The sequence below is a fragment of the Perissodus microlepis genome, chromosome 6 (assembly GCF_051167445.1).
Source record: "Perissodus microlepis isolate ML-2025 ecotype Zambia chromosome 6, ASM5116744v1, whole genome shotgun sequence".
NCBI lineage: Eukaryota > Metazoa > Chordata > Actinopteri > Cichliformes > Cichlidae > Perissodus > Perissodus microlepis.
The window spans coordinates 9710823-9732678 of record NC_140466.1 but is presented as its reverse complement, the minus strand read 5'-3'; the positions used below and the strand labels follow the sequence as shown (position 1 = coordinate 9732678).

At 39.8% G+C, this 21856-nt stretch overlaps 1 protein-coding gene across 1 annotated transcript; it reads right to left on the bottom strand.

Moving 5' to 3' along the window:
- Window positions 1-243: 243 nt before the first annotated feature.
- LOC146385062 (scavenger receptor cysteine-rich domain-containing protein DMBT1-like) lies at window positions 244-21856 on the bottom strand. The gene is made up of 13 exons (XM_084929911.1): window positions 21817-21856; window positions 20172-20501; window positions 18005-18319; window positions 17283-17714; window positions 16119-16433; window positions 15484-15825; window positions 14535-14849; window positions 14174-14382; window positions 13551-13699; window positions 773-1015; window positions 525-684; window positions 351-426; window positions 244-263 (listed from the first exon to the last, which is right to left on the bottom strand). Exons 1-13 carry the CDS (start codon window positions 21854-21856, stop codon window positions 244-246), a joined length of 2946 nt encoding a protein of 981 aa, XP_084786037.1.

Below are 21856 nucleotides of genomic sequence, written 5' to 3'. Positions count from 1 at the left end.
TTGTGAACATAGTAATAATAATAGTTCAATAATTCAAACAATTTTTTATACAAATAAGAAAACAAAAACAAATACAAAAGAAAGTACATGCATCTTGATTTTTATTATTGATTAAATTGTACAATATCACAGCATTAATATTTATTATTTAAATATTAATATTTAATGAATTTGAAAAAAGGATTTAAAAAAATGAATATGCCCTCATAGAATGTCCTTGCGATATACTTGGATATTATGAGTTCACGCAGGTGACTTATTCCCTAATAGAAAAAGAAGAAATGGTGGTTATTGATTTGAGATCGATCATTAAACATTAGTATTGAATCTAAATTTGTATTCATACTCACAAGTGATCGGTCCAATGGTGATGGGATTCATAGAAGCTGAGTTGGAAACAGAGCGGCGTGTCCTACTTGTGCATGACTACAAGTAGAGAGGCGATGAGAATAAAGATATAGGATTAAAACCAGAGAAACCATTTTGGATTATGGAGTAGTGCTAAAGTGAAATGTGGAACTCACTGGTACACAGCTGGAGGTCCCCTTTTTGCACAGGCTGAGGCTGCAGTGAAGATAAATGTCTCTGTATTGACCCTGGAGCAGGAAGAGCAGAGCAGAGAAACGAGCTTGGAGGGATGAGCCGCTCTCAACTATTGACACCTTTAGGCGGTCAGTGGGACACCTGTGAGACAGGAGGGAGGAGATCAGCAGGGTCCATACACTTCACTGTATCTCACAAAGCATTGGTGAGGTTGAAGAGATGCACATACTTGTTCTGGATGAGAGGATATTGTGTGGGATCATCAGGGTTTGGTGAGTGAGTGGCGTAGCAGTCCTCCAAAACAGCAGCAAAAACTGGATCTGTGTCCTCCACAGAGACGCCCACGTACAGAGGTGAACCCACTGGGAGGAAGACTTTACCTGGTGGATAAGACTCAGTGTAGTCGGAGTTGAGGAATAGAGACATGGAGGCTCGAGCTTTCAGACTTGAGCCTGAAATGCCTCCAGACAACCTGAAAAAAAGGAAAGAAAATTATATTATGCAATGATCTCTCAGACACTACTTGCTGCTATTCTGTCTTTTTCCTGGTTTGTGTAAGTGGAGGCCTTCAGTTTGTTTGCTTTGTTTTCACTTTATGTCTTTATGCCCACTGTGCTCCGGAGTGGACATCTCTAAATCGGAAGTCTGATGGTTCAATCCCCAGCTCTTCCAGACCATATGTTGGAGATGTGTGTATGTGAGCATGTGCCGATAAAAAGTGCTTCAAGTGCATAGACTCAAGTACTTGAACAAATTAATTTGGCTTGTAGTGTAAAAGTGCTTTGTGTGCTTAGTAATAGTGAAAAAGAATTGTGTAAATAACAGACCATACAGCTGATCTAAATTTTACAATAGAAGTTTATTCAAGTAAATGTGTTCTTGTTGTGTTAACTGACAAATCTCCCTTCTCTGACTGGAAAGTAAGCTTTGTTTATTTATTGTTTTATTAGCTTGTAGAGAATTATGAACTCTGAAAAGTTCTAGATATTTATGTTTTTCTTTAATGAAATCCTCTAATTCAAGTTGGCAGTAATGATCCCCGGTTATGTCAATCAGAAGTCATTAAAATAAATTAATTGAATCGGTGAGTAACTGTGAAGAGAAAAGTTATTAGAAAGGCAAATGAAGTCACACTCAGATATCTAATTTTTACATGCGCATGGGCGGTCAGTCCGATCTGCTCTGCTGTCAAAGTGCGCACAACAGATGTGACAGAAAAACCGCCCAGGGCTCTCAGCGCATTCTTTATTTATACTCCAAGTGAGCTTTCAAGGAAGTAGGAGTGGTATGTTCAGTATACAAAAACGTTTCCATAATAGGAGAAACCTTTAGCTTGTCTGTTGAAATAGGAGATAGCTTGGTATGTATAGAAACTTAAACATTTCCTTAAAAGGAGAGTGAGAGAGGGGGGTGACCGTTAACTCAGGATGTAGTATGTATGTCACCGCATTCCTCTACACATCTGGTTCCACTTTCCTTTCCTGTGGTGGTTCCAACTCACAAGCTCTCCTATCTTAAATGAAGCTACAACTAAACAATAATCACAAAACTAAAAAATCTCTTATCATTCCCTCCTGTTTGTAGCGATTTTAAGCAAATACATCAATGTGTTTCAGACACAGACCCTACATTGTGAGTGCTTTCGGTCTGGTCGTCATAAAATGTGTATCATTCAAACATAATCATTCATCACATTAGTTTCATACTCATCGTCTTCTCCTTCTTCCTCGTCTGGCACAGTGACATATGCAACAAGAGATTGAGATATCATTCTTGATACCATTCCTCTTACAAAACATAATAAGTATTAGGCCAATAAACATTAAAACCTTAAACATCAATGTTTTCCATGAGCCGCTCATAAACCAATTCCACCAATTACTTTGTGAATTTGCCCAATCGGTTACCTGTGCCTGTTGAACGTTTCTAAGTAATTGTAGAGCATTTGTCATATTGTCAGAATGCACATTGTCTGGAATATATGTACAACAAGTTATATTAAACAAAACACAGTCCGCGCTTTTCTGCCAAGATCATGTCCAGAGCAACTCTGTGTTGCATAACAGTTATTCTTATGGCATCAATTTCCTGATTTTGCTCTTTGTTGATGCTGGTCGATGCATTTAAAAACAGTCCAAAACTATAGTCCAATAGTCAGGAGGTCGCTGTGGTTTAGGACAATTCCTGAATATTGATAACCTAGACTGGCAAAGCTTGCTGCGCATGTCACTTGAATCATGTTCATAAGTCTGCCATATAATGTAGCATGCTGTGTTGTAGCAGGCATGTGTGAGCATATATAACAATCTTTGTCTTCTTTGCGATTATATATGTATCTATACCAGGCGTTGTTCATCCAGGGATGGATGTGGTCCTGTGTCACTTCAGCCAGGTGTGAGTTGTCATATGTCCATGCTCTTCTATGCATGTTGGCTTCTTGATCCTTTAAGTGCATCAGGGTCCATGCTGTAAGCAGCAGGGCCAAGGTGGTAAGCAGAATAATCTTCATGATGACCAGACACACCGATTTACTCTGGTGAGTAGACTACAGGCGAGAAGTAGAAGGCGGGATATACCCAATCAGCCCTCCCTTCACCTGTAGATCACCAAAGAGTCGGGGTGGTGGTGTCTTTAGGTTGTGCTGTCACTCACTTCCATTTTTGCAATGGCTCTGGTGGATCCAAGAGGGCCTCTCAGCGATTTTGCAAGCTGTTGGCGTCGTTAGGAGTACTTGGTATGGACCTTCCCACCGGGATGGGTTCCAATTCTTTCTCTGGAGTACTCGTATAAGGACCCAATCGCCTGGTTTTAATCTGCAAGAGACTTGAGAAGCGTCGCATGGCAGTTCAAAACAATATCCCTATTTTCTACTAGTTTTGCCATCCATTCTACTAAAGTTGTCTTTCTAACAGATTTATCTATTGGTTCATTTTCATCAATTCATGCATCTTTTCACTGAGGTCTGATTCAAACTATCTTACTTCTAATTCTTTCCAAAAATAATTTCACATGTAACAATTTATATATGTGTGTTTTCTATTTTTGTTTACCTCTTTATTGTGATCTGGTGGACATCTCTAAACACCATCATGAGTTCAGGCTTCAATTTCAACCCAATTATACTCCTCTGGGCTTCACCTTCCCACTGGCCCCTGTACCCTTCTCAAAGTGTCCTTTGTTGTCTTAAATCTCCAGCAAACACAATCTGTTTCTTCTCTGTTTCTTCCTTTTAGATTAAGTCCCAGCCAGGCAAAATATCACATTCAGTGCCTTTAAACAGTCATGTCACACTGTTCTTACCAGCCTGCTGTTAATTCTTCAAGTCCACGATATTCTGTTGGTCTTCATCAGGAGATTGACTGTCCTTTGAGCTTCTTTTCAGGATCGGGACAAGTGGGAGGTCAAGCTATAAAATTTTAAGCCAAACTTTGGCTTGTTTTCTCCCAATTATGTTAATCTATGGTTTTGCTACTATGCTCAAAATTCTAGGTTGAGAAAAGTCCACCTTTATTTATTTGTGACCTATTTTGACACACTAAACCATACCATTAATATCATTTTCATTTCTTTTCTTAAAGCCTCCATTTGCTTCATCTGGCTAGAGTCTGTCTCTTCTGTTTTTCTCTCTGGGTGCTCACTCCTTATATGGGCATGCAAAGTTCCTGTCACACACACTTCCTGTTACTCTCTTTTGTGTTTCTACAGGCTAATCAAACTCATTTTGTATTTACAGTCTACAAACCCTCTGTAATTCTACTAACTTCTAATCTAAAATGTAACGTCATTCACACAATAATTTCATAATCCTCTCACACACACTGCCTTTTAAATAAACTAAACTCTTTGCATTTTTATCTATTTCAGGCATTTTCTGAGTCTCTGTTTTATGGTGCTGTTAGTTCTCTCTACTAACCCTGCACTCCATAGATGATAAGCACAGTGATTTCTTATGCTGAATCCTAGTGCTTCAGAGACCTTACTGATCACATCATTGACAAAATGTGTCCCATTGTCTGATCTTATCAGAGAAGGGATACCATATGTTGGAATAAAATGATTACATAAACATTTTGCAATGGAGATTGCTTCTGCTTTCACTGGATATATCTCTGGTCAGTTTGAAAACACATCTATGATCACTAAGGCATATTTTAATCCTTGACATTCATTCAATTCAATAAAATCCATGTGGATGGTGTGGAGAACTGGCCTCTCTTAGGTCTTAAGTTTCCTTGTGAGTTGTGTTTTTGACAGAATAGGCATGTTCTTACAAATTTTTCGCTGAAGTTTCAAAATTTATAGTGTAAAAGTATTATTTATCTATACTATATTTCCCTCCTGTTGACACATGTATTACTTCATGTGTCACTACAGCCACTGTCCTGTGTAACGACTCTGGTAATATTGGTTTTCCATCACAGACCATTAAGTCATCTTTCAGTTGTGCTCCACATTTCAGCCACTTGTTCTGTTCAGTGATTGTTGCAGCTTTTTGTTCGGTTTTTAGTACGTCAAGTGGTATTTGTGTACAATGTTCGGATGTTAGAAGCGTTATCGTTCGTTGTGCAGCCCGCTTTGCTGTTTGATCTGCAAAATTATTTCCTTTTGTGACAATAAAATTGTCTTTTTGATGTGCTGCACATTTACAAAGTGCCAATTGTTTTGGCAAGGTGATCACTTCCAATAAGATTTTTAATAAGCTGCCGTGTTGCACGGGGTTATCCGTAGAGGTGACCATACCTCTGTTATGCCAAATTTTGGCAAAGTGGTGCACTGCTGAAAAAACAAACTGGCTGTCAGTGTATATATTTATATTTTGGCCTGCGTGCAATTCATATGCACATATGACTGCATACGTGCAGCCGACTCTTTTACTGCCTCTGCTGCGGCTGCATAGGCTTACATATGCAGGCAGGCCTGACGCTACAGAGTCTAATTTACACGAGTCTAAATTTCACCAGGAATGTTAACGAGCGTTGTTTTTCTCCAAATGCCTGTGTTATCACAGCTTCCATATAACCTGCTCCTCTATCTACACGTAAGTAGAAAGGCTTATCATAGTCAGGCAGTGCTAAAACTGTATCTGTCTGTAATGCCTATTTTTAAATAACTGAATGCTTCGTCTTTCTTCTCTATAGATGCAACATTACATTTTCACTTAATGCATTTTTAGATAATTTCTAGTTTTTCAAAGAATCCACCCATCTCACACATCTTACACATTTCAAACTTTGAAGTTAGGGTTTTATATATATATTTTTTTAAACTTTGAATTGCTCACAGTTCTAAAACTAGGCATTTGTAAATCATATGCCTAATCACTATGTGCCACTGTGATCCACAAGTATGGTCACAAATTCGCTTCCAAATCAACAAAATAAAATAATCAAACAAAAAACATACATGAGTCAGGACACAAAAGAAAAATGCTGCTACTGAAACAGAGCAGAAGTGTGAGGGAAAAACTGAGCTCACAGACAGCTGCGTGTGTTGGCTTTTAATGCAGCTTCTGCTCTAAAAACAAACAAATAAAAATAAAAGAAAATGTGTAACATGCTCATCAACTTAGCGGTGTCCACATATTTAATTCAGCTTCTCAATCCTGTAGCTTTAGCTGTTGTCTACAGGGTTTGGCTTATTAGTTGTTATTATAGGTGTGCTTCTATATCTCAGTAATGTTTTATCCAGGATAAATGACAGATGTTTAAGCAGGTCAAGTGCCTCTATGCACGTAATTAGTTTAGATAGTTTCTTTATTTTCTTCATCTCATGTGTCATTATACTGAGTTTGAGCAACCTTAAGCTTGATGCAGATTACTTCATAACAATCATCCACCTCACATCATAACTGACTAGGTTGCTTCTCATTATTAATATTATGTCATTATTAATATTATCATCTTTGTCTTTCTATATTATGACAATAGTATATTACAATATTTTATTAGTGTATACCACTATACTACTACTGAGCCAATTTAACAGTTAGGATCATCTTACTCAGCAAACAGATAATTTAGAATTCATCCAATCTGTACAAATTTGCTTTTCTCTGAACAGGTTTGCACCTACTTCTTAGACTGGTCTTCTGTTTGTCTCATCTCAGATCCAACCTTCAGTCACATTCATTCTCTCTGTTGCGTGGCGAACCAAGCAATTTATTATTATATATTTTATATTTTATTTTGTATCCATCAAGGGCTTCGGGTGATCTGCAGTTTCACCCTTTCCCAAGCTGGAGACATTCACCTTTTCACACACTTTCCTTGGCTGAACAATGACACAGCCCTAATGTACCTTATGCACCTCTCTATTTTATTTAAAAGGTTTTCGTGTGAATTATTTCCTTTTATTGATTTTATACATTCTGGGCATGATTGTCATGCCAACTATGTTTCATTGTTAATATCAGCTTACAGGTTGTTATCCTTCCTATTATTAGTTTCAATACGGTAAAAATAAGTTCTAATATAATTTTGTCTTTATTTATTTTATTTTTATACTTCTTATATTTATATCTATTCGGTGGGGTCTGTTTCCAACCTTTTTAAACTACTTTAAACTATTTTGATCTCTAGTTTTCACTTAATAAGGGTTTTGTCAGTCACTGCACTGTAGTGTGACCTGATGCTGATTTTACTATTAGAGTATCTTCTGAGAATTGTACTTCCTGTGGTCTTCTGTTCAAAACGGTTTTACATACTCCTGTATCACATAACATCTGCACTGGTTTGCTATTAACATATACTGTCAGTGTAGGTTTGCCTTTTACTTCAGACACTAATTGATAGACAGTAAATACTTCTGCGTCACTTTTATCATTTTCATTTGGCTTTTTCTCATTTAGTCATTCATTTGAATATTGCCGTTTGTCTGTTTTATGTCTGCAATCTCTGGCGAAATGCCCTTCCTTGCCACAATTCCAGCACGTATTATCTCTTTCTTCACTTCTTTCGCGTAAGTCTGTCTGTCCTACATATCTCTGGCCCTTTCCTTTAAATCCTCCTCTGTCCCTGTCTGTTACCTCTCCACCTTCTCCACCTTCCCCTGCGGGTTGGCCGTATCTGGGGTTTAGTACTGCTATCATAGGAAAAATGCCGGGAGGACCAGGTGGATCAACATCACCTCCCATATCTCGTCCGTAGCGATCTTTTCCTATTTTTTTTTTTTTTTTTTTTTTTTTTTTTTTTTTGTGGATTTTCACCTAGTGCTATTTTATCTAACATGTTTTGTGCCTCTGCATAAGGACCAGGTTGAGGTCTGAACGGATCACAGGATTGTTTAAGGGGGGTCGCAGCAGCGGAAGTGGGGGCTGGTTTCACAGCAGCAAAAGTGGGGGTCGGCCTCGCAGCAGCGAGTGGAGCATATGGTGGGGGGGTCTAATACCTCTGCCTTTTCTTCCTTCTTTTCTTGTTTCTTTTGTTTATTCTCACATCGTCTATCTGCCTCTCTCTTCCATGCTTGGAAATATTCTAATTCTTACGTGCGTTTTCCTTCTTTCTTTATTTTGTCTCTCCTATTTCTTTCAGTAATGCTTCTTTAAGTTGTATTAATGCAGATGGGCTACATTCTCATTTAGTCTTTTTAGAATTTCTCCATCTTTGCACACTAATTTGTCCGGCGCCTGGACACTTTTTTCCTAACCACTGTTCGTCAACAGTAAACTTAGTGGGCTGATTACCCATTAAAACAGAACTGCAGAGCCTTCTCTGGTATTAGACTTAAAGAGTGGTTACTGACTACGCCCTTCTACTCCACTCTAATTAGTGGAGCGGTGTCAGTTTTATGAGGCGGAACTCAACCGTTCTCTTTTGTCACCAGTACTTCAGCTACTGACAGGAAATAAAATGACAATAACAATGAGAGTGATTCAGCAGCGTATTTGTGCTGTTTAAATCAATTCACTCTCAACACACAGAAAACACAAACATTTAAACAGACATTTCACACAATCGCGCAGGCCTTTTCGGAAGGCCAGTCCTAAAGCTTTTATTTTGAAAATCCTTTCGGCGGATCAGTCCAACGCTTTTATTTTGAAAATCCGTTCGGTGGATTACCCCAACGCGTTTATTTTGAAAATCCGTTCGGTGGATCACCCCAGCGCTTTTACAAATCCGTTCGGTGGATCACCCCAGCGCTTTTATTTTGAAAATCCGTTCGGTGGATCACCCCAGCGCTTTTACAAATCCGTTCGGTGGATCACCCCAGCGCTTTTACAAATCCGTGCAGTGGATTAGACTAATTACACCCTTTCGGCGGGTGAGACCAAAGTTCGTTTTACGCGAGTGTAAATGAGTGACTTCCTTTACCTTCCCAAGATTCTCTGGCTATGTTGAAAGTCAGCCACTGGATCCCAGCGTCGTGGACCACTTGATAAAACACTGGCCAGGAATCGAATTTTAGCGTCCCTGGACTTTTTCACTCCTACCTAGAGGACAGATTTCAGTGCAGCTTTCCACGACGGCAGGACACAGCGGCCGATGCTTCCTCTCCGGCTCGGAGGACCAAGAAAATGTGAAGAGAAAAGTTATTAGAAAGGCAAATGAAGTCACACTCAGATATCTAATTTTTACATGCGCATGGGCGGTCAGTCCGATCTGCTCTGCTGTCAAAGTGCGCACAACAGATGTGACAGAAAAACCGCCCAGGGCTCTCAGCGCATTCTTTATTTATACTCCAAGTGAGCTTTCAAGGAAGTAGGAGTGGTATGTTCAGTATACAAAAACGTTTCCATAATAGGAGAAACCTTTAGCTTGTCTGTTGAAATAGGAGATAGCTTGGTATGTATAGAAACTTAAACATTTCCTTAAAAGGAGAGTGAGAGAGGGGGGTGACCGTTAACTCAGGATGTAGTATGTATGTCACCGCATTCCTCTACACATCTGGTTCCACTTTCCTTTCCTGTGGTGGTTCCAACTCACAAGCTCTCCTATCTTAAATGAAGCTACAACTAAACAATAATCACAAAACTAAAAAATCTCTTATCAGTAACTTTGCCAAAACAGTGTCGGGCTCTAGTTTTCTCCCAATCAGACCAGGAGTGACATGTTTAGCCGCATATTCTCCTTAAATTGCTGTCTGTCTGAGTGGTGTCCAAAAAACCGATGTGGGCTTTACAAATAATTGGGAAACTTTTTGGAGGAAATCCGGTCTTGTTAGGAGAGATGTAATCCATCCCACTTTAGATGGAGCAGCTCTCATTTCTAGAAATCTGGCCAAATGTATTACCGGTAAACACCCCAAAATGTCACTATCTAGAGTTGAGACCAGAAGTTGCAGTCTTCCCACATAGCAAACAGGTCTGGCCCGGATCTGGTATCAAGCCGGCACTGCTGGCTGACTTCTGGCATGATAAGACGTATGTCATCCAGATATGGGCCAGGCCTGGCATAGATGGCACTGTCTGTGTGATGGCATGCCACATCTGGCTCGATTATGGCTTGGGTTATGTGGCCCAGACCCATAGAAAACAGCTCTGGCCGGGATCCAGCATCAGGTGTTATGGCAGGGAGTATGTCAACTAGATGTGGGCCAGGTCTGGCAATGATGCACTCTTTATGTTCCTATTTTACTATTTTAGTTAGAAGACCCAAATTCCATGTTGCAATACTATACTGCTATGGTAGCCAACGTTTCAAATGCAGGTTTGACAGGTTTGTGAGTTTACACTTTATCCAAAACCTAGTAACAGTTTACTCATCTTTGCCAGTGCGTGGCTGTAGCTCAGGCGGTAGAGCAGGTCACCTATTGATCGGAAGGTTAGTAATTTGATCCCTGGCTTCTCCAGTCTGCATGTCAAGAGTGTGAATGTGTATGAATGTAGTTAGAAAGCACTCAGTTAAGAGGAAGTGTGTGGTTGGGTGAATGTGGCATGTTGTATAGAGCACTTTGAGTAATCTGGGAGAGTTGAAAAATGCTATATAAGAATCAGTCCATTCACTGTCTGAACAGAGTTTTGTCATGTTACTTTTGCACTATTATGCACGCTGTTATTACATGGCTTAATTAAGGTACACATTTGGCTGACATCTGGGGCCAGAGCTGAAACTGTTCTAGGCCAGCAGTGTGCCTGCAACTGGCCCGTGGCTCCACACAACTTACATATAGCCCACATACCGCAAAGAATGACGGCCCTTGGGTGGCCCAGACCAGGTTTGCCAGAGGTAATCCACACATGGGCCAGCAAAGAACCACCAGTGTGTCTGCAACTGGCCTTGTGCTGGCCCATGTGTGGGCCACCTCTGGCAAACCAGATCTGGGCCCCCAAAGGGCCGTCATTCTTTGCGGTATGTGGGCCATGTGTAAGCACATTGTGTGGGCCAGATCCGAACCATACCCATTTTGCTATGTGGGTTACATGCCTCTCTGCAGCTTCTCTCCTCCCATTATCTTCCCCAAACCCCAGACTGTGTCAGCTCCCAAAAAGACAAAACATAAACTAAAAACCAGCAAAAAACGACTTAAACATAAAAAACACAAAGAAAGAAGAGAAACAAGTGAAATGTGGAATATTAAACATTGAGTCTCTCTAATTTTAGCATATAATTTCATAATTGATCAACAAATCGATTTACTCTGCCTTACAGAAACCTGGTTGCAGCAGGATGATTATGTTAGTTTAAATGCATCAACTCCCCCAAGTCATTCTAACTATCAGAAACCTCGAAGCACAGGCCGAGGGGGCGGTGTGGCAGCAATTTTTCACACCAGCCTCTTAACCAAAGACCAAGACAGACCTTTAATTCATTTGAAAGCCTGATGCTTAGCCTTGTCCACCCCAGCTGTAAAACTCAGAAACCAGTCTTACTTGTTATCATCTATTGTCAACCTGGGCCTTACACAGAGTTTTTATCTGATTTAGTGCTCAGCTCAGATAAAATAATTATTGTGGGTGATTTTAACATCCATTTAGATGCTAAAAATGACAGCCTCAACACAGCATTTAATCTGTTATTAGACTCAATTGACTTCTCTCAAAAAATGAAAAAGAACCCACCCACCACTTTAATCACACTCTAGATCTTGTTTTAACATATGGCATAGAAACTGAACATTTATCAGTGTTTCCTGAAAACCCTCTCCTGTCTGATCATTTCCTGATAACATTTACATTTACAATAATTGATTACACAGCATCAGGGATTAGATGTCTCTCTTGTCTGAAAGTGCTGTAACTGAATTTAAGAATATAATCCACCCACTGTTATCATCTTCAACGCCCTGTGCCAACACAGAGCAGAGCAGCTACCTGAATGCTATGTCAACAGAGGTCGATTATCTTGTTAATAATTTTACCTCCTCACTAGGTACGACTCTGGATACTGTAGCTCCTGTAAAAAACAGAGTTTCAAATCAGAAGTACTTGACTCCCTGGTATAATTCTCAAACATGTAGCCTAAAGCAGATGACTCGTAGCCAGGCTGACAAAAAGTCAGAGCACTGTTGAGCCAACCATTCCTTTAACTACTAATGATTTCATTAACTTCTTCACAAATAAAATTATAACCATTAGAGAAAAGATCACTCATAATCATCTCACAGATGTAACGTTATGTACAGCTACTTTCAGTACCATTGATATTTTTTTAGTCTTTTCCTCCAACGTGTCTTTTAGACCCCATTCCTGCAAGACTGCTCAAAGAAGTCCTGCCATTAATAGAATAAGGAATGGCTTATTTGAAGAGTTTCAGTCAGGTTTCAGAGCTCATCACAGCACAGAAACAGCTTTAGTGAAGGTTACAAATGATCTTCTTATGGCCTCTGACAGTGGACTCATCTCTGTGCTTGTCCTGCTAGACCTCAGTGCAGCATTCAATACTGTTGACCATAATATTCTATTAGAGCGATTAGAACATGCTGTAGGTATTACAGGTACTGCGCTGCAGCGGTTTGTATCATATCTATCTAATAGACTCCAGTTTTTTCATGTAAATGGAGAGTCTTCCTCACACAATGAGGTTAATTATGGAGTTCCACAGGGTTCGGTGCTAGGACCAATTCTGTTTACATTATACATGCTTCCCTTAGGCAGTATGAGCAGAAGGCATTGCATACATTTTCACTGCTATGAAGATAACACACAAATTAGTTCAACTGCAGGAATGTCTTAAAGACATAAATCCCAGATGACCTCTAATTTTCTGCTTCTAAATTCAGGTAAAACTGAGGTTATTGTACTCAGCCCTGAAAATCTGAGAAATATAGTATATAACCAGATTGTTATTCTGGATGGCATTACCTTAGCCTCCAATAACACTGTGAGGAACCTTGGAGTGATTTTTCACCAGGATATGTTCTTCAGTGCACATATTAAAAAAATACGTAGGATTGCTTTCTTCTATTTCAAAATCCTGCTCCTCACATACAAGGTCTTAAATAATGAGGCCCCATCATATCGTAATGACCTTATGGAGAAGACTAACTTCTTATTTACAGGCATTCAAATTAAAGATTGTTTTATCACTGTTTTTTTGCAGAAAACTCCTGACTAAGAAGTCCAGGGTTTCAAGAGTTCTTGTACCTTTGTTTAAACACAATTTAAAACATTTCATTACTTAAAAATCCTATCAACAATTAAAATGTTCTGACCCAAAGAGGTCAGTATTGTAGTGAAGCAATATCAATAAAATTTTTATTCACAGTGACAGTTGAAAAAGAAAAGGCACAGCTGCTTGAGGAAGTTAGTGTGGGACTAAAAAATTTCTAATAGATAAACAGATAAATTCTGCAATGCGTAATTACAAAGCATATCTTTAAACTATAACTAGGCAGCCATGTTTTAACTGGAGTGGTCATGTCAAATTGCAAACAGTTTACAGCAATGCATGTTTACTCTACCATGAACGTTTAAAAGAAACACACAATGTAATCAAGATCTTAATTACCACAGTTTGGTAACAGAATGATTGAAAAAGTGGGGTAATAACTATACAATTATGCACATAAAAGCCTTGCATTGTAGAGCTACATATACTAAGTGATGCTACAGTTAAATTAGAAGAACTTACTTGTGTGGCCCGATAGCTACATTCAGACTGGTATCTGTGTGCAGGGGATAAGCACAGGAGAAGGGAAGACTCAAAGGAAGAATGAAGGACAAATTAGCCAGTGGGTAGATGAATAAAGTGTTGGAGTAGATGACATGTGTGCTGTTGATCTGAAAGACAAATGATGACATTTTCAGTCAGTTCATAAATCACGTCACCTAGAGAAAGTCTAATCACCAGAGACATGTCCACACGGTTTGAGACTGTGAATTCTTAGTCTCTAACTGCTGTTGCTCACTTTTTTCTCCTTGGATAAAAAAAAACAAACATTTGCTGGCTAACAACACAGTCTTAAGTACAGCAATCATGAACAGATTCAAAAAGGCATAGCAGTTCACTGACTTGATGCACTATGTTTGTACACAGAACAGATTGTGTATGAGGTCTACATAAAAGAGTTAATCTGAAGACAAAATGGAAAAGCATGTGCTACAGCTGACACAATTATGAGATCATCGGGTAAATATCACTCTGCAATGATCAGAACCTACTCGGCTTAAAGATAATCACTATTTGTTCCAAATTATGACAGCAGTGTGTTTTGTTGGGGTAGTTAAACGACAGAAAGAAACAAAAGTCTTCACCTCCAGGAGATTCCCACAGGCACCTGCCCGAGCCTCCACTTCATACCAAATAATATCATCATGGACTCTGACCCAGGAACAGTTGCCATAAGCCAGGTTGCCCGAGAATGAGTTCAAACCAGAGGATGACATGTTGCCCATATGCAGACCTACTTGGATTTTACCATGGCCACAAATTAATTGTGAAGGCTGGAGTGGAGGCTGCCGGACTAAAGAAAAAGACAAAGGTCACCAATTAAAAATAAAAGTAGATGAAACAGAAAATACCAAATGAGGCCAAGATGAGTACCTGCACAAACCATCATCATAGTATAACATTGTAAGTGTATTATTTCAACAATATTTGAGAACTTTAACTTACTTTCACATATAGCATTGGCATCATGACGGTGAAGACAGTCATGTACTCCAAGCCCGTTATGTCTGCAGTCAGTTATTGATGATTCATTTCCAAAACAGTCTACATCGTCCAACCAGATGGGTCCACTGCCCTCTCCATAATATGCGTGTGGTGGTGATCCAAGGACCCTGCCACAGCCCAGCTGTCTGCACACCACGCTGGCATCATTCCGGTCCCAGGAATCATGACACACTGTACCCCACTGTCCATCAATGAAAACCTCCACTCTGCCAGAGCAGCGGTTCTCACCGTTGACCAGCCTCACTGATACAGCAGCTAATGGAAAACCAAAAGAAGGAACACTGTCAAATTTTACTGGAGTATTTTTCAATAATAGTATCTGTAATTATCTGTGATATTATAGTATATAGTATATCAGAAATCTGTTCACTATTTTTATTACAAATGATATCAGTAAGGAAGCTGACTAAATATTAACTGATAATTTATGGCAAAGGGGTGGGATTAAATAAGTGTATACTTCTTCCCACTCCCTTTCAACATGTAAATTAATCAGAATGTTTTTTTGTATGTAATTTGTATAGTATTTTTTTTCTCTCTTATTTTCTTTTTTAAATGTACTTGTATATTGTTCACATGTTGAAATAAATTACCAATCGATCAATAATTCTAGAACAATATGAAAACAACATCATCAGCTTTATCCTCTGTCTTGCATTGGTTGACAGTTGACAACATTTTATTTAGAATTTATTTATAACTTGTTGCTAATTAAATAGTTCTTGATCTTTATAATTTAAAAATGTTCTCATAATTCATGACTAACCGAAAACAATTGCTGTGTGGATAAAGTATGTAACTACAAATCGTCTTAATTAAATCTTATCCCAAATGCACACATTAACAAAGTTGGATTTCACTCTCTTTAGCTCCACATGTTCATATTTACCTTCACAGACGACACCAGCATCCTCAGAGTGGGCACAGTCATGAGATCCAAACCCTCCGTGGCGGCACTCAGAGAGCTTTGATTCGGTGCCTATGCATGTGACTTCATCCAACCAGATGGGTCCGTTGCCCTGTCCAAATTGTGCGTTTGTTGGTGCTGAGAGGACCGTACCACAGCCCAGCTGTCTGCACACCACCCGAGCATCCACCAAGCCCCAGGCATCGTCACACACCGTCCCCCACTGTCCACTGTGGAAGATCTCCACCCTGCCAGAGCAGGAGCTGTTTCCATTAACCAGGCGAACCTCGCCCTCGACTGCTGTGCTGTTGATTCCTGGTTGGACTGAAAGAAAGTGTCTGTGAACTCAAAAGACAAACTTGGTCTGCACATCCATCAGCATTAATGAGGATAAGCTCTCGTTAGTGCATCTCGACATTATTGTTTTCTGACTGGGAATCAAACTCAATTCATGCTCTGAACACATGCACGTTATTTACTTTACATTTGACTCCATGCGCTGCACAACAACTTTATATTTAAAAGGTGAATTAAAACAACAAATGAGAAAATGTTTCTCATCAGTTAGATGTCAACAGTAAGAAGTGGAGGGTATCTGATATATTAATTAAATTTACCATCACAGATGATGCTGGCATCTTCATGGTGACCACAGTTGTGGATTCCAAGCCCGTTGTGTCTGCAGTCAGTTATTGATGGTTCATTTCCAAAACAGTCTACATCATCCAACCAGATGGGTCCGCTGCCCTGTCCAAAAGCTGCATTTTGTGGTGCTGAACGAGCGCTTCCACAGCCCAGCTGTTTGCAAACCACTTTAGCATCATTCAGGTCCCACAAATCATCACACACTGTGCCCCACTGTCCATCATTGAAGATCTCCACTCTGCCAGAGCAGCGGTTCTGACCATTGACCAGCCTCACTGTTGAAGCAGCTAATAGAAAACCAAAAGAAGGAACACTGTCAACTTTTATTGGAGTATTTTTCAATAGTAGTATCTGTACTTCTACTTAAGTACAGAATTTCTGTACTCTTGCTACTTCTGGTGCTGTAAAAGATGCCACCACTACAACATGTCAGTTCATGACATTTCTTGCTTCTTAGATATTCCAGGATCACCTGTAAGTGATATTATTGCAAAGTGGAAACTCTTAGGAACCACAGCAGCTCCATCACAAAGAATCATTCTATGTAAAGTTACAGAGCAGTGTCTGTGTGTGCTGAGGCACATAGTATGTTAAAATGTCCAACACTCTGCTGACTCAATAACTGCAGTGCTCCAGACCTCCTCTGGCATTAACAGCTGTGCAAAAACTATGCACCAGGAGCTTCTTGGCATGGGTTTCTATGGCTGAGCAGCTCCTGTAGATCTGGGCACCTGCCCAGTATTTTTGCCTGTATAGTGGGGGTTACTAGTTATGGGGTTCTTCCCCTTTCTTACTCACTTGCTTCTCCTTTGTTGAATGTTTTCAACAAAGGTTTAAGGTAATGTATGGACAAATAACCAATAAAAACTGAATTTTATTCAAAAATATAAAAACTGACCTTAATGCTAGACAAATTTTTATTTGTAAAGACATTATGAAAGACATCTGAACTATGTTTCTAAGAAATCATAACTTAAAGACAAAAGATTTAATTACTGTGGATAAAGTTCTTAATGTGGATTGACAATTTTTCTACAGTTACGCAACTATAAATCCTCTCAGCACTGTTTTATCTCAAAGGCAGGCAGTAACAAAGTTGGATTTCACTCTTTATAGCTCCACTTGTTCATATTTACCTTCACAGACGACACCAGCATCCTCGGAGTGGGCACAGTTATGAGATCCAAACCCTCTGTGTTGACACTCAGAGAGCTTTGATTCGTTGCCTGAGCATGCGACTTCATCCAACCAGATGGGTCCGTTCCCCTGTCCAAATTGTGCGTTTGTTGGTGCTGAGAAGACCCTGCCACAGCCCAGCTGTCTACACACCACCTGAGCATCCACCAGGCCCCAGGCATCGTCACACACCGTCCCCCACTGTCCACTGTGGAAGATCTCCACCCTGCCAGAGCAGGAGCTGTTTCCATTAACCAGGCGGACCTCCCCCTCGACTGCTGTGCTGTTGCCCACTGGTGTTGTGGTAGTGATGTTAGCAGGCACATGTGTGGTGGTGAAGTTCTGCGGCCTTGGTGTTGTTGGAAAAACAGTGCTGTTGATTCCTGGTTGGACTGAAAGAAAAATGTCAACTCAAAAGACAAACTTGATCTGCATTTCTATCAACATTAATGAGGATAAGCTCTTGTTTATACATCTCAACATTATTGTTTTCTCACTGGGAATCAAACTCAATTCATGCTCTGAACACATACATGCTACTTACTTTGCATTTGACTCCATGTGCTGCACAGCAACTTTATATTTAAATGGTAAATTAAAGCAACAAATGAGAATATTTTTCTCATCAGTTAGATGTCAGCAGTAAGAAATGGAGGGTACCTGAAATATGCATAAAATTTACCATCACAGATGATGCTGGCATCTTCGTTATGACCACAGTTGTGGACTCCAAGCCCGTTGTGTCTGCAGTCAGTTATTGATGATTCATTTCCAAAACATGCTACATCGTCCAACCAGATGGGTCCAGTGCCCTGTCCAAAGGCTGCACTTTGTAGTGCTGAACGAGCGCTTCCACAGCCCAGCTGTCTGCACACCACTTTAGCATCATTCAGGTCCCACAAATCATCACACACCGTGCCCCACTGTCCATCATTGAAGACCTCCACTCTGCCAGAGCAGCGGTTCTGACCGTTGACCAGCCTCACTGTTGAAGCAGCTAATAGAAAACCAAAAGAAGGAACACTGTCAAATTTTACTGGAATATTTTTCAATAGTAGTATCTGTACTTCTACTTAACTACAGAATTTCTATACTTTTGCTACCTGTAGTGGTGCTGTAAAAGATGCCACCACTACAACATGTCAGTTCATGACATTTCTTGCTTCTTAGATATTCCAGGATCACCTGTAAGCAGTGTTGGTCAAGTTACTTGAAAAAAGTAATCAGTAACTAATTACTGATTACTTCCCCAAAAAAGTAATCCCATTACTTTACTGATTACTTATTTTCAAAAGTAATTAATTACTTAGTTACTTAGTTACATAGTTACTTTTTAAAAATCACGATTTACAACCTGAAAAGGTGATAAAGCGATAGATCTTTCAGCCCAATTCTACTTTTTCTGCATAATCCATCATACAAAATGTAATCAAATGGAAAAGTCTCTTTTTAAAACTTTTTTTATTAGTTTTAATCTTTTAACTTTATGCATCAAGCAAAAATTAATTATATGCAACATTCTCTGACTTGAAGAAATTAGTTTAACATTTAAACCTATTTTATGCACATTCCAGCACATAAAATAAAATATTTTTTGTGTTTACACTCAGTCTTTCAAATAGATGCAAGTAAAACACAGCAGAAAATAAATAAAGTCAAAGACTAGCAGTCCTGTTGCTCTATTTTCACCTGTAAAGCAGGAGTCGGGTAGGCGGAGGTTTACCCTGGTGCAGGTGTACCGCAGCGGTCAGTGGAAGAATCCGCGAGTTTTTCTGTGAATTTCCCATTATGTCGTTGCGCACTCGGAGCTTGTTTAGGGTTTTTTTTTCGGTGTAAAAAGAAGTTTTCTTCCCACGCACAAGGGAAGCTAATGTTTTTGTCACTTTTTATGGAATCAAACTCAAAGTAAGGTCAGTACTTCCACGCTTTAAAGCTACATGCTCATACTCGCTCCCGCACTTGATATATTATCCATTGTTGATCTGCACACAGCTGTTGTCACGAACATCACACTCGCTTAAGTCACTGTCATGAGACATTCTCGCAAAAAAATCACGGTTTAGTAACGCAGTAACGCAGCGTTCCTACAGGAAAGTAACGGTAATCTAATTACTGTTTTTGCAATAGTAATCCCTTACTTTACTCGTTACTTGAAAAAAGTAAGTAACTGCCCATCTCTGCCTGTAAGTGATATTATTGCAAAGTGGAAACTCTTAGGAACCACAGCAGCTCCATCACAAAGAATCATTCTATGTAAAGTTACAGCGCAGTGTCTGTGTGTGCTGAGGCACATAGTATGTTAAAATGTCCAACACTCTGCTGACTCAATAACTGCAGTGCTCCAGACCTCCTCTGGCATTAACAGCTGTGCAAAAACTGTGCACCAGGTGCTTCTTGGCATGGGTTTCTATGGCTGAGCAGCTCAGGTACATGTGATATGCACCTGCTCAGTATTTTTGCCTGTATAGTGGGGGTTACTAGTTATGGGGTTCTTCCCCTTTCTTACTCACTTGCTTCTCTTTTGTTGAATGTTTTCAACAAAGGTTTAAGGTAATGCATGGACAAATAACCAATAAAAACTGAATTTTATTCAAAAATATAAAAACTGACCTCAATGCTAGACAAATTTGTTTTTTTGTAAAAACATTATGAAAGACATCTTAACCATGTTTCTAAGTTTCATAACTTAAAGACAAAAGATTTAATTACTGTGGATAAAGTTCTGAATGTGGATTGACAATTTTTCTACAGTTACGCAACTATAAATCCTCTCAGCACTGTTTTATCTCAAAGGCAGGCAGTAACAAAGTTGGATTTCACTCTTTATAGCTCCACTTGTTCATATTTACCTTCACAGACGACACCAGCATCCTCGGAGTGGGCACAGTTATGAGATCCAAACCCTCTGTGTTGACACTCAGAGAGCTTTGATTCGTTGCCTGTGCATGCAACATCATCCAACCAGATGGGTCCGTTCCCCGGTCCAAATCGCGCGTTTGTTGGTGCTGAGAAGACCCTGCCACAGCCCAGCTGTCTACACACCACCTGAGCATCCACGAGGCCCCAGGCATTGTCACACACCGTCCCCCACTGTCCACTGTGAAAGATCTCCACCCTGCCAGAGCAGGAGCTGTTTCCATTAACCAGGCGGACCTCCCCCTCGACTGCTGTGTTGGCCTCTGTTTACAACAACAACAACAATAATAATAATAATAACATTAATGATGATGATGCACTCAGAAATCAGTGAGCCAGCTGAATCGGTTACAGATACATCCATCCATCCATTCGCTTCCGCTTATCCTTTTCAGGGTCACGGGGGGCGCTGGAGCCTATCCCAGCTGTCATAGGGCGAGAGGCGGGGTACACCCTGGACAGGTCGCCAGTCTGTCACAGGGCCAACACACAGGAACAGACAACCATTCACACTCACATTCACACCTAGTGACAATTTGGATTATCCAATCAACCTATCCCCACAAGCTGCATGTCTTTGGACGGTGGGAGGAAGCCGGAGTACCCGGAGGGAACCCACGCAAACACGGGGAGAACATGCAAACTCCACACAGAAAGATCCCAGCCTGATGTTGGAATTGAACTCAGGACCTTCTTGCTGTGCGGCAACGGTGCTAACCACCGTGCCACCGTTACAGATTCATCATATTTAAAGTGTAACATTACTTGCACAGTATGTATAGTACAATGCAGGTGGATCCACAAGTTTGTAGAGATAGTAGTTTCCATATCAAAGTTAAATTAGTAAAATTAACATGTTCATATTTGTGATTTGCACATCTGTCCTCACTTGTGACTTATGACTTTGTTATAATTTGTCTGGAGCAAATATTTCATTAGTGTCTTAATTAGATCCCATCTGTATTTGAAAAAGGAGAAGACAGTGAATCACACAGTGAGTTTATGTCTAACTAGAAATTATTTACCTGAAGAGCTTCCTGTGAAAATATGCACAAGTATGAGTAAAAATAGTCCAGCAGGTGCTCCCATAATTGATCACATCCACCACTCAAACTAGATGAAAAAGACCAATGAGATGTTTTAAAACTTATTACCCATATGTCATCTTATTCTGCATAAAATCTATAACTTCTGATGTGTCTGTACTTACCCTGGAGAGACTCTGAGAATCCAGCTCTTAAGCTCACAGCGAGGATGGGAATTTATAGGCCTGTTTCTGTGTGCAAAGGACAAATTGAAGTGATTGATGGTGAAATATATAAGTGGGTAAGATAGAGAACTTATTCATATGACATCAAAGGAGTTACTTATTAATCTAAGAAGAAACTGAACTGACACATCCACAAAGCTTGAGTCAATAATTTATATGGTACAACAATTAGAGTCAGCCAGAGTCATAACTTGATGTTTGCACATTCCAGCAATGAAAATACCAAATGAGGTCAAGATGAGTATCTTCACAAACCATAATCATAACTTAACATTTTAAGTGCATTATTTAAATTTTTCAGTCTGTACGAACTTTAACTTCGTTCACATACAACACGGGCATCTTCAT